A 13862-nucleotide genomic window follows, 5' to 3' on the forward strand; every position below is an offset into this window, starting at 1 on the left:
AGCATTTACGAGATAAGGGTGGCTGAGAGAGGAGCAAATTGGAGGGAAGAAAACGAGTTATTTAAAATAGTATTTTGGTCACGTCAAAGAATCAGCTTTAGGTTCTTGACATTTGTGATAGATCTGGATTGTCCATTGTTTAAAAAATTTGATAATACATTATTTTAGTAACAATTGTTATTATTGCTATCAACACTAATGCATCGGGAAGTAAAAGCTCAGCCACCTACGACTTGCTCAAGCTCTTGAAGAAAACGCTAATTAAAAGGGAGAGCTTTCCAAACGTTTCCATTCATCCTCCAGCTGTGGGAACCTCTAGCGCCCCTGTCCAATCAGCTTCCAAATCCTTAGCGTCAGCAAGTGGGCGGGCCTGGAAGGATTCGGTTCCCTCAGCTGCTGCGGCTGGGCCACGTCAGAAGCCCTGCAGGTCCTTGAAGTTACATAAATCACCTAATTATTTATCGACAATAACTGAGCTTCTTATTCAAATTTATGTCTTATATTCAATAATACATAGTTTTGAAACTTTTAATTAGTTTTTATAGCTTCATCTCTTCTCCTATGGATATGTATACTGCCTCCGAGCTTTGCGGGCCTGCCGGTCCCTCCTCCGCGCACGCGCTGGCGATAGGCAGGCTTGGCCTGTTTCCGGGTGGCGCGTGGGACTTCAGGTTGAGAGCTTCCTTTGCCACCACCAACATGGAGACTTTGTACCGAGTCCCGTTCTTGGTGCTCGAATGCCCCAACCTGAAGCTGAAGAAGCCGCCCTGGGTGCACATGCCCTCGGCCATGACGGTGTACGCTCTGGTGGTGGTGTCTTACTTCCTCATCACCGGAGGTAACGGGCTGGCCGGGGACAGAGAGGTGCTGAGGGGCGGAGAGCCTGCCCGCCCTGGAGCTGACTCAGCCCCGGGGCAAGCATCGCTCTGCTCTAGATCTTTACGGAAGGTGGAGGGAAGTTCTGAGGTCCCAAATATTAACAGCCCTAAGGTTTATTTGTCCTCACGCCCTCGGAGTACTCGTGTTCTCACTCCTCATTGCGTTTCCTCGCCTAGCTTCTTATCCGAGGGATCCAAGTCAAATATATTTTTCAAGTTCAGACTGTTGCTCTTTCATTGCTTGCAAAGACCCGGGAAGTCTAGGCTAGCCCATCTTACTTCCATGGTTGGTCAAGAGGGTGTGGGACTTTACCTTCTCTTTGTTTCCAGTCCTTGGAACCTTGGAAGAGACTTGGAAGTTCTTGAGTTTGTTACCTCAAACCTAAGGGTCCTGTGTTGCTTTTTAACCCAATCAACAATGAGCATGAATGAAATTTTCCGAAACCACAGTTTTGATTAATATTTGAGATTGGAGATAGATTTGCATTTGGTATTGTATTTCAGAGAGCAGAAGTTGAGAATGTAAAGAATAAAGGAAATAACATTACTATTAAAAACTTCTGGATTTTATTCTGATCTTTTCAAGTAGAAAGTTGCAAAAGGGGCGTTGCTTTGTGTAGTGGTGAGCTGGCAATCTAGCAACAGCCTTTTCAGAGCCTCCACCCTTTCAAACCAAGTTCCACGATTTACTCAAGATTATTCGACTGTACTTTTACGTTTTAGAAAGTGGGGTACTTAATTTGGAAATTATGAAATTCAGGCTCTGCAGGTTAGGGACAGTAAAAGTTCTGCTTTGAAGAGAATAGTCAGACGTCTTCATTTTCAGAGCTGTTTTATGAGAATAGTTGTACTGAAGAGGGAAGAATCTGAAACTATGAGGGCTTAGTTTTAGAATGTACCTTTGAATCAATCACACTCCGCCCCTCCCCCAGTCTAGAATAGTGACAATTATGCTCGCTTAAATAAATTCCATTTTAAATATTTTTTTATGTTGGTAAGATACTATCCTAGCATTGCATTAGCATTAACATCTGCTCAGCACATTAATAGGTACTGTATTGAGTTAATGAAATTTAAAATGCATGTGCCTTTTTTTTTTTCTTTTCAGTAGAGTCATTGTCTGCTTTTATCTGCTAGTTTCTTTCCTGCAATCCCTACTTCCCTTGCAGCCAGAGCCTTTGCTAGAAGCCTCACAATTTTCATTTTGGCTACTTTTTCCCTATTGATTGTTGTGAGATTGGAGATTCTCTGCCTCAACCCTTGCAAGAAGGTGAAAAGGACACCTTTTAGTAGCCAAGGCCATGAGGTTTCTCATACAAGGAATCATTTTTGCCACTGAGAAGAAGTCTCTTTTAAAAACTGATTGTCCTTCATAAATAAATAACATTTATTGTAGAGAAATATTTGCAAATAATGTATCGAGTCCCTATTAAGTTCCAGGCACAAGGTACTGGAGTCAACAGTGAAGGATAAGGACTCTGCTCTCTTGAATCTTCTAAATGTCATGGTTGAGACATGTTAAATACCACATAAATTTTTTTCCCTTAGATTTTTTTCTGTTGCAAAATGCCACAAATGTATTGAAGGAAAAGACTAAGAGGTTATGAGAAAATGGGAGTTGGGAATATCATTTGCATTGGAGAGTGGTTCCTGAGGAAATGACATGTTAGCAAAATCTGAAGGATTGGTGGAAAGGGCATACTAGGCAGAGGAAAAAGTATGGACAGATATGTGACTGAGAGATGAATTAAATGTTTTGTAGTTGACTTAGACTAGACTAGGTTGGAGGCAGCAGAAATGGAGAAAAATATAATGAAAGATATTTTGGAAATATATTCAGTAGGCCTTGCTGCTAGATCGATTAGACGTAGGGGAAAAATGAGTGTGAAGGAATCTTAACTGGCCTCAGGTTTGAGCAAGAGTAGATGAAAGTATCATTTTCTGAGATTAAAGAAATGAAGTCTTTTTTTGATGAAGAATGGTGAACTAGAGGTCATTATGGGATATATAATAGTTAGACATAACCAACTATAGTTGGATATGTGAGTTAGCAGGTATGAGTTTAGCTGTGTTGAAGTTGGTCAGTAACAAATGTTTTCTGAACTCCCATAAGCCAGATATTGAAGATAGACAAAGTCCCTGTTCTTGGGGAACTGACATCTCATTCTAATGGTGCTAACATTATTTGTTAAGTGTTGGCACTTTGAGAATCATTAGCACATAGAATTTGAAAACCCTGGGAAGGAATGAGTTCAATTCAGGAGAGAATGTAGAAAAAGAGGACAGTGAATCAAGCCCTAAGGAACTTCCAACACTAGTGGTTTTATGGAAGAGGAGGCTCAGCTATAGAGGTAGCTAGAAATCATGGACAGGAGTGTTACAAAAGCCATGAAGAAGCCATTTTTCCTCCCAAGAAAATGAATTTAGAAAACTGGATCAAGTGCTGCTGGGAAACCGCCTAAGAGAATTGAAAAGTGTTCATTGAATTAGGCAACATGGAGGTTATAGGAGCCCTTAGCAAGAGTAATAATTAGTGGTAGCAGAAGCTAGATCGGAGTGAGTTGAGGAATGAAGTGTAAGTGAGGAAGGGGAGATGGCAAGTTTGCTCCCCGCCCCCCAGAAGGGAAACCTGACTCCCTTTGAAAAGGAAGCATAAAAATAAGATGTTAGCTAGAAAGGTCTGGAGTCTAGGGAAGATTGATGTAAGGAAGGACAGATTGAAAATATAGGAGAGAGAAGAGATTTCCAAAGGAATAAATTCCCCAAGAAGGCAACAGGAGATGGAGTCCTGATAATTGCAGAAGGGATCCCACCTTGGTAGGAGGAATTCTTCTTTGAACATACCTGGAAGGAAGGAGAGAAGGATAGATTCGGGTACCAGTTTATAGATTTTGCAGGGATGGAAGATTAGGGAATTCCTATATGATTGATTGTTAGTTAAGGGTGAAGGAGACACAGCCTTTTTGTGCTTAAGAAAAGCTGGAAGTGAGGTTGTTGGGAGAAAAATGGAGAAGATAAATAATAGATGTTGACAGTGGGAGATTCAGAAAACTTAAAAATGTTCATAGATACTAACATTAATGATCATGAATCTCTAGTGCTAATGGTGTGATTTTAAAATGTTTCCTTATTTTACATTTAAGCAAGAAAATTTCTCTAGTAGCTCTCAATTTATAAAAACAAATCCAAGCTATGTGGAACATTTCCTTAAACTGAAATATAACCTTTAATATTACTCTTCCTTTATTGTGGAGTCATTCTTGAATATTAGGAGCAGTTAATGAATTTCTTTTATAAAATACCTCTTTTAGGGATAATATTCTTTTACAAGTCATCTTAAAGTGTTGAGTTGAATTTCTGAATGTTTATCTGAAGTTTAGGAGATAAATGAGCTGGGCCTCATTTAACTATAATAATACATTTTTATACTACCTGTATTTATATTTTAATACGTGCAGACCTATTTAAATATAAATGAACCTTTAGAGACAGATGATTAATCCCATTTTAAAAATTAGGGATCCAATTTAATCTATACTGTTGTCTTTCACATAGGAATAATTTACGATGTTATTGTTGAACCTCCAAGTGTTGGCTCTATGACTGATGAACATGGCCATCAGAGGCCAGTAGCTTTCTTGGCCTACAGGTAAAAGATACCTTTTTGAATGATTTGGTGGTGGGAAAGGTTACTGGGCATGCCTGCTTATTTTAAAAGAGTGAAACCTATGGTGATCATCTGTATTTAGACAATAGCTGTTTTAAAATGCTGAATTCGGAATTGGCAGGAAGCGGGCAAGAGCAAGAGTAGAAGTATATTATTTATTTGTTTATTAGGAAATAAAATATTTCGCAATGATATAACTTATTTAAAGGAGGGTATCAATTTAAAGTACATTTGTAGAGACAGTTCTGGGGATCAGCAAATGAATTTGTAAGTAAAGCTTTATTGGAACTAGGCACACCCATTTATTTATATACCATCTGTGGCTGCTTTCAAGCCACAGTGGTAAGTATGACACAATCCATATGGCCTGTAAACCTAAGATATATACTATCTGGACATTTAAGAAAAATTTTTGTGGATCCCTGGACTATACTATTAAATAAGAAAAATAGTTTTTGAGACCTGGGAATTCCATTTCAGCAATGAAACATCATTCTAGTGTGGTTTTGTTCACCCTGCAAAGCTTATTGTATTGCTTTCTAAAATCTACTTGATAACTGTCTACCTAAACATAGCTAGATATTTATATTTATACTTTTACTTATATTAATGCTATTCCATGCATAGGATATTCCTGAAAAGATTATTGTGATTCCCTGGGGAAGAGATCTAGATGATAGGAGATCTTAATGGTAGAGAAACCTTTTACAGTGTCATCATTTGTGCCGTTTGAATTTCAAACCTGGTGAATGTATCGAGTTTTCAATTAAAGCAATTAGTTAACAAAAAATATGTACCTTCTTTGCATATGCCTATGTATAAATCATCCCTTTAAAAGAGAAAATCGCTTTTGGAGGTACATGAACTCTGATAATTTTGAAAGTTCTATATCCCTAGAAAGATCAGATTCAGATATATACAAAAATTTGCATACAACTTTAAGTGTTTATAGATTACTGGGAATGCTTGTGGGGTTCATGGAGCCTTAGTTAAGAATGCTTGCTATAAAATTTTTCCCTTTGAAATAAGAGGCTTATTAAGTATTACAAAACTTTTCCAGAAGCATTTACAACAATTCGAAATTAATTTGAAATTGATAGAAATTTAAACAGCATAACTTTTAAGGGCTAAACTTAAGTTCTGAGTAAAAGATCACATACATACAATAATTGGCTTTTTCAGCCAATAATTAAAATGTGAGTATTGATTTTCATAGACAGTTGTGTTAGCTGAGGTTTTAAAACTTTTTTTGGACATATGTTCCGTGAAGACAAAGCGTTTTGTGTATTTTGTTTATTGTAGCCCCAGAACCTAGAATAGTGCTTGATACATAATAGGCTCTCAATATGTATTTCTTGAAATGAATATCCAGAAATGTAGTAAAATAGTTATAAGGATAAGAATAAAAAATGAGCACAAAAATGTTTTAACAGAAGTAGGAATTTCAATCTAAGGAAAAAGTTTTTGTTTTTCTGGGAATTTTCATATTTTGTTTTGCTATGGTCTTTCTTTTTCAGAGTAAATGGACAATATATTATGGAAGGACTCGCATCCAGCTTCCTGTTTACAATGGGAGGTTTAGGTTTCATAATCCTAGACCGATCCAATGCACCAAACATTCCAAAACTCAATAGATTTCTTCTTCTATTCATTGGATTCGTCTGTGTCCTATTGAGTTTTTTCATGGCTAGAGTATTCATGAGAATGAAACTACCGTAAGTTATTAAGTACTTCATCTATTCAGCAACTTTACTTCTGTTGCAAATTTGTAAAATAATTACCTGGATCACATAAAATCATAGGAAATTTAATTTAACTCGTTTTAAACAGATGAAAATTCTGAGAACTAAAGAAATCTGTGACTTGCTCAAAGTTATAGCTATAGTTAGTAGCAAAATTGAGACCAGTAGGTCTTCCAGACTGCATCTTTGTACGTGTTCATGAGAAAATTGAGTTGCTTTGTTGTAGCGTCACTGACCACTGTTTTTCTAAAGTACATTTTGGTTAGTCTGTAACATAGGGAGTTCTAGTGGTGATGGTAATAGTAGGGAATATTTTGTGGCCATTAATTGCTACTGCTCTTTGACTGTTAGTACAAGGAAAACCCATTAAGCCTTGGATGGAAAAGGGAAGTTGTCTAATGTGTTTGAATTTCACAAGTTCACTTGTTCTATGGGTTTAACCTGCTCATTATCTATAACACGTCTGAGGTGGAAAGATCAGACTTCCCCCTAGAAAGTCAGAAGTACTTATCCGGCAATTATGTTCCCATCTTAGCCCTGCAAGAAGAGAAGAGAGAGCCTAGTGTTCTTTGTCAGCTGAATATCCATGGCCATATAGCTCCCTCCGACTGTTCTGTCAGTGGCTCTTGTGTTTGTCCAGGGAAGACAATTTTGGCCATTGGCTGAATTGTATGAAGACTTGGGTACTCCAGCCTCCTCTTTTTGTTCCTCTTTTTCCTGCCCCTAGATGAAAGAGACTCAAGTTTTCCATAGCAAAACAAGATAAGAGGTGGCTCCCAGAGAGGATAAAAAGGGTATTAAAAATTAACAGCCAAAACAAAAGGAACCTTTGGAGACATAGCAGAACAGAAGTGGGCTGATTCTGCCCTCAGAACCAGATTCTACCTACGCTTCCCATTCTCCCTTATGGTTTTAGGTCCTCTCTGTAGGATGTGATCATGTTTTTCTTCTAGCTCAGGCATTTGACTTTTAGGATAATAGAGCTATTGACTGCTTACAAAAAGCTTTGGAAAGCGTTTAATTCTTTGGATTGCCTCCATCTTGCTTTTGTAGTTATTTATGTAAACATTTGTCTTACTCTCTCCATTCTGCAGACCAGTATCTAAGATTGTTGGCTAAGTCAGTAGAAAATAGGGTATACTTTCTGGGTTTCAGGTGTGGATTATGATTAGATGTAATCAAAGCAGAACAATGATCTAAGCAGAAAATTGCTTCTTTCTATAACTTGTCATGCACTTAACTCTAGGATTGAAATTTTTAAGAGGAAGGAACTTATGGCTCCCTCTTTGATATGATTTCTCATCTACATCTCCTAATCCCTGGTATCTTAGGTGTGGAGTGGGGATAAACAACAGAAGAACAATATTCTGGCATATTGCAGGCCTCACATGCAGTGATGAGCCAGGTCTGTGGGCAAACACATTGTTGCCCACAGACCTGGCTCATCACTGCATTGTTGTGGTTGGTACCACGAGCAAGGAGGGGATGTTCCTGTCTTTTTGTAGACACATTATCTTTGATCCCAACGTATGTAAACAGCTTAATACATAGTAAGTGGAACAGCAACAACAAATAGATGTTTAAAACCACCAGTAACTATGGTTTTTTTCAGATTAAATAGGAGAAAACAGTAGTGGCGAAATGGTACTATTAATTTTATAGTTTATGATTTATGCTTTTAAAATATCTGATGTCTCCCCTACTGATACAGTTTTACAAATTAAAAATGGCTTTATTTGATGCCTTATATTTTGAAGAAACATGGATGCTAATGAACAACTTTTTTGACTGTATGCATACATGACAGTACATTTAAAATGAAAAATCAAATATTAGTACCTAATATTTTTGTTGTACAGAGTTACAAAGGAGCAATTTTCCTTTTGAAAATAAAAATTATCTAATATGATTTATAAGATTATGTACACGAAGTTGTATGTATATGAGGTACCTTTTAAATGTACGCAGGCTCAAAGAAATAATGTTTGTACACTGGGTGGAAGAAAACTAGTACAAGTTCATACTTAGTTCTTCTGAAAAGTGACGAATGGTCATTAGAGTCTCTTTAGCCACCATTATTAGAATATTTTTGACCTAATAGCAGAATCTTAACATTAAAAAATAAAAACTTCAAATTAATTAATTAATTAATTAATTAAAATAAAATAAAATAAAATAAAGATAGCCTGCCGTGTCATGATGTAATGGCCTAAAATTAGGCAAAGTGGTTGGTTGGGAGTGGAAGGATAGGTTCCTACATTTAGGCAAGTCTGTTCTAAAGCTTTATAAAATAATCTAAATAGATAATTATATACTTGAAGACAAAGGGCCTGCTTTACTCAGACTGGCAAAAATCTCCATTTTAGCAATTCGAGCTTGTGTTTATTAAGCCTGATGAGAAAAGCTAGGGAGCCCCTGAGTAAACCCTAAGTTCATGAGATCATTTCAGAAAAAAGTTTTCCTAAAGGGAGGTGGAAAATGATAAATAAAAAGTAAGAATATAATAACAACATCATTTAGGGAATAGGATAACGTATACAGATGATTATTCCATATAACTGAAATTTAATGCTGGATGTACTAAAACTTTATCTTACTCATTTTTGCCAGGCCTCTTTCAAAAGTGTTTGTTTTATTGTCTCCTTGCCATTTCACATTTGGATTTAGCAAATATTTATTATTTGATAAGTGTTATTTGCTGGACACTATGAACATTAAGCATACTTTTGCCTTCTTGACTCCATCCATATTTATACTAAACATAGTAGTACTTATCATTTTTTTAGTTTATTCCTCAGTATAACCTGTCACTTCTCATTGTTATTATAACCTATTGCAATTTCATTCTTTTCTTCCTCCTCTTCAGTTTATCGTTAATTCTGTGATTTGAGGAAATAGATAACCTAGCTATTTGACTGCGTTTTAAATCAGTCTTGGCTGGAGGGGAGCTTGGTGGCCTGGCTTTTTCACAGTCCTTTTAGATGTTTGAGTCTCCTTCATTTGCTTCCAGGTTTGGAGCTATATTCAAAAAGTTAATGTTGTAAGGAGTCTGGCATCTGAATAAACTGGGTTGTTTTCAATGAATGTAATCTCGTATCTAAAGTTCATTGTTAGCAAAGAAGAGATGTAATTCTAACGAAACCATATGTACAGCTGCTGAGGATGGTGTGGTAAAAGGAGTGAGGAATTTGGAAGCCAGTTTGGGGCTTACTGCTTATTCGCTCTAAGACTTTGGATCGGTTCTGTGAACTCTCGGATTCCAAACTTGTTAAATGAAGTTAATTATGTGACTCAAAGAATTACTGTCAAGATTAAATGAGGAGGTGTTTTATGTGCTCTCAAGCATAATATTAATGGTAATTATTAGTGTTTTTATTGTAAAGATAAACAGAACCCTAAAAGTTCAGTGTTTCAGGTTGGATTATGGACACCAGTTCAAAATTAAATAAATAAGCAATTTCTGTTTTTAAAAGAAGAAAGTGAGGTTTCTGTCTTTGGATCATTGGAGAAGATAGTACATCAGGAGTAATAAGGACACTTGTGTTTTAATGCTGGTTCTGTTATTTTCTTGCCTTGTGATTTTGAGCAAACCACTTAACTGCCCCCACAGTCTCACATTCTTCACCTGTAAGAATAATTGTTTTGCGCACCTTTTTATGACTGTTGCAAGGATTAAATGTAAGAACAGGTCACGGTTTTTTGAAAAACGCCTGTTAGTGCTATTTCCATTAGTTAATACTTTATTAAAATCTTGAACGTTTTTTTCTTGTGAAGTTGAAGTCAGTTTGCTTTTTGTGAAGTATCAGGCGTCATAGTAGCAAATATAGATGAGAATCTTCGCAGTCAATATATACCCTAAGAGCCTTTTTGTTTTTTATTCAGTTTTTTTGATGGAGGGTGGTGGTGGTGAGAAGTATTCGATTGTATCAGAGTTGTTGCAAAGGTGGTTGTGTGAGCTCTAAGCTCTCTCTGTGCTCAGAGCAGGGATCGACAGAGCAGAAGGCAAAGCTAGAATGAGTTCTGGGAGGTCACATTGGCTGCATAGATCTAAGCCCTGTAGATCAAGTGAGTCCAGAAGCTGGAATGGAGGAAAATCACATTCTGAGTGCCTGCTGTGTGCCAGGCACTGTAGTAGACCTCAACCCTGTGAAGAGTTTTGATTCCTTACCTTACGAATGAAGAAACCTAACTCTGAACTAATAACAGCAGCTAACATTGTCAAGTGCTCATTACCATTAGTAGCAGTTACTATGTAAGTAGATTCTCTTATATAGCCCTTCAGTTTGAGGTAACTCCATTTTATAGGATGAGGAAACTGAGTCAGATTTTCCCAGGCTTACCCACTAAGTGTCAAAAGGAGAGAAGTCCTGAATGCATCAGTGGGAACAGTGTGTACTAAGCGCTTTCTAAATGTAGTTAGCCTTATACAGTTTTTTTGCCCTCTGATCCTGCAGATCCTTAATTAATAATAAGTTGCAAGGATTTATTACTAAAGAAAAAGTTCGGAACTTTGTGAAACCAAACTTTGTAATGCTTTAATTTAAAGAGAATTCTGGGGCCTAACTGGTACATTTACAACTTGTACTTCTGCAAGGATCTCCTGTTTGATCCACAGGAAGTTTGTCTTGCTCTGCAGCTGCAGCCAAGGCCTCTTCCTGCCACCTGGACATTTCCTGAAGGAACAGGTTCAGGGGCAGATGCTTCTGCACACTGTTGCTTGAGGGTTCAGGGGTTCACTTCCCAAGTGTGAGTAGCTCTTGATCTTTCTACCTTCTCCTTTGGTAATATTAGGGTCTTTAGAAAATCCAAAACTTCCCAATGGAAAATCTTTCCATTAAAAGGTTTATGATTTTTGTTGCAGTTGTGAGAGTCTAAAGGAAATTGATTCCGACTCTAACTTTTACATAACATTTTCTTTACTTTTTTTTTCCTATTCTGTGTTGTTTAGCATATTGATTTGTAACCTTATCCTTTGCGGGGTGAGGAGGGTAATGGAACTGAGGCCTAGTAAAATATTTGGGGGGGGACAAGATATAAAATAAAAGCTGTAAAACGGAATCACATAGTTATATTTTCAGATTGTCATTTGATTCATCATAAAATTGGGGAATTTTGAAATGTTACTTCCCTTTATATATTTCACCTTTATGTATTTTATTTCTACAGCGGCTATCTGATGGGTTAGAGTGCCTTTTGAGAAGAAATCCGTGGATAACTGGATTTGCTCCTGTTAATGAAGTTTTAAAGGCTAAACCAGTCCTCTGATATGAAATATGGAAAAGGATGAAAAGCAGCAGAAAAGAAGCATTAGTAGAAAACGTGGGAAGCATAATAAAGCTTGGACTAGAATATCTTCTTGGTATCAAAGAGACAAGCTTATCACAGTGTTTTTTTCCTGCTGACCAATACTGACATACCAACGATGTTAAGTGGCATTTCCTTCTCAGTTTTTCATTTCTTAAAGAAAATATACTCCATTTCTACAACTATAATATTGAATAGAGTGATTATTTTCTACAACCCCCTTAACAGTTTTTGGAGAGGACATTTCTGACTTTCAGAAATTAATGTAAAATCAGGAAGCAAGATCTTGCAAGCTGAGAACTCTGGACAGCTGATCAGCTTTACCTGTGGTGCTTTGCCTTTAAGTAGAGTGTGTGATACTACAATATTTCAGATATGTATGTAAGACTGTTTTCTGAACAATAAGGTGTATAAAAGGAGGAGAAATAAATAATTTTCTAATTAATACCTTTTATATTTGTTTTTTAATTTATTAACGATTTTAACCTTTTGGTCTATAATTATTCAGTCCCATCTTGTGACTTGCTACTGTTGGTGGCCTACAGTCTCAAAATTTGTGAAGTAGCAACTTCACATCCCTATAAATACTCAAGCACGGCCTGCATATCTGTCAGAGTTATTGGACATGTGATGTGTTAGATAAAAGTTCCCTTCAGCCATTCATTTTCAGTAATTAACACAGTTTTGAGCCCATCTAAAAACATCTGTAGACCCATCAATTCCCCTCTTTCGGTTCTCTCTGACTGGCTATGAACTTCACTTCTCTAGTGGCTTGATTAATTCCTATCATAGGATCTTTAAGTTTGCAGTAAAGTTTTCTCTTAAGCGAATTTTTTTTCCAATTCCAAGGTCAATCTAAAAGTAGCTGTTCATGAAATTTAAAAAGATTCGTTTATTCAAAAAGTTTTGTACCTATCACATGTCAAGCGGCGGCACTGAGGGTCATAGGAAAGACACAGAAAGGCTTCCTCCTCATAGAGGGAAGAGAAGATAATCAAAATCTTGTAAGGAAGCCAGATAATAAAATATAAAAATGTTCTATAAGATGTCAGATACTGAAATTCCACACACAAAAATCAAGCAAGATAATAGTTCGTACTATAGCGATGAGATGTGGGGAGAAGAGGTTGCTATGCTCCAAAGCTCTGAAAATGGAAAACAAGACCTGTGTGTGTTCACCAGTTGTAAAGATTTGATTTAACTTTAATTACATTTTTCATTCTTCGGCCATATTTTAAAACGAACTGCTTGGACAGAGGTAACAAAGGTGGGAACAGCTTCAAAAGATCTTTTCCTGAATGACTTAGTGAGCAGTTCCTGTTAGGCACCACCAGATGGTGCTATTAAAGTTGGGGATGTGTGTGTGTGTTTATCATATAATTCACTAAATACAATGAAATATATTGAAATAATTTTGCTGGTAAAGTTGTAATGTCTTCTGCGAAGAAAAATGTCATGTACCTTGTACTAAAATCTTTTGGGGAACACAAAAATGTTACACTCTGACAAACCTACCACGCATCATTATCATCGTCATTATTTTGCTTCTGTGTTTATTAAATTTATTGGAGGTGACATTGTTTAATATTATTATGTAGGTTACAAGTATACAATTCAATAATACAGTCTGTATATTGCATTGTATGTTCACCACCCAAAGTCAGATCTCCTTTTGTCACCATATATTTGACCCCCTTTACCCTTATCTACCTCCTTCCTCCCCCACTACTTCTGTGAACCACTAAACCGTTGTCTGTGTCTGAGTTTTTATTTGCTTGTTGCTTTCAGTTTTATACACCACATATGAGTGAAATAATAGGGAAATACAAACCAAAACCACAATGAGATACCAACTCACACCTGTAAGAATGGCTATTATCAACAGGACAAGTAATAACAAGTGTTGGAGAGGTTGTGGAGAAAAAGGAACCCTCATACACTGCTGGTGGGAATGTAAATTAGTGTAGCCACTATGGAAAACAGTATGGAGATTCTTCAAAAAATTAATAGAATTACCACATGACCTAGCAATCTCTTTACCAAGCATCATTAACATCAGCAAAGATAAGTAAAAGAGAAAGAGTAAATAGACTAGATGGAAAGCAAACTAGTCTTTGATTTTGTCACGAGATTCTCCAGGAAGTGGGCGCTAAAATGGAGTTAGAAGTGCAAAATGGTTTAGTGGAGAGTAACTCCAGTCAGAGGTAAAGGAAGGGTGCAGAATTAGCCAGGCGGAGCTGTCATTCTGTGATGCATAGCTGACAAGAGTTG

General features: G+C 36.8%; 1 protein-coding gene across 1 annotated transcript; it reads left to right on the forward strand.

The window, feature by feature from the left end:
• Positions 1-630: 630 nt before the first annotated feature.
• OSTC (oligosaccharyltransferase complex non-catalytic subunit) lies at positions 631-12037 on the forward strand. Its single transcript, XM_039848685.1, has 4 exons — positions 631-838; positions 4434-4527; positions 6063-6260; positions 11454-12037. Exons 1-4 carry the CDS (start codon positions 700-702, stop codon positions 11470-11472), a joined length of 450 nt encoding a protein of 149 aa, XP_039704619.1. The 5' UTR covers positions 631-699; the 3' UTR covers positions 11473-12037.
• Positions 12038-13862: the final 1825 nt, after the last annotated feature.

The sequence above is a fragment of the Pteropus medius genome, unplaced genomic scaffold, assembly GCF_902729225.1.
Source record: "Pteropus medius unplaced genomic scaffold, Ma_sr-lr_union100, whole genome shotgun sequence".
Lineage (NCBI taxonomy): Eukaryota > Metazoa > Chordata > Mammalia > Chiroptera > Pteropodidae > Pteropus > Pteropus medius.

Excerpts from the sequence above, each read along its gene's own strand:
- OSTC (XM_039848685.1), top strand. The coding sequence starts at position 700 with ATGGAGACTTTGTACCGAGTCCCGTTCTTGGTGCTCGAATGCCCCAAC. Across the intron at positions 839-4,433 it reads TTACTTCCTCATCACCGGAG|GAATAATTTACGATGTTATT; the intron begins GTAACGGGCTGG and ends TCTTTCACATAG. Across the intron at positions 4,528-6,062 it reads GTAGCTTTCTTGGCCTACAG|AGTAAATGGACAATATATTA; the intron begins GTAAAAGATACC and ends TTTCTTTTTCAG.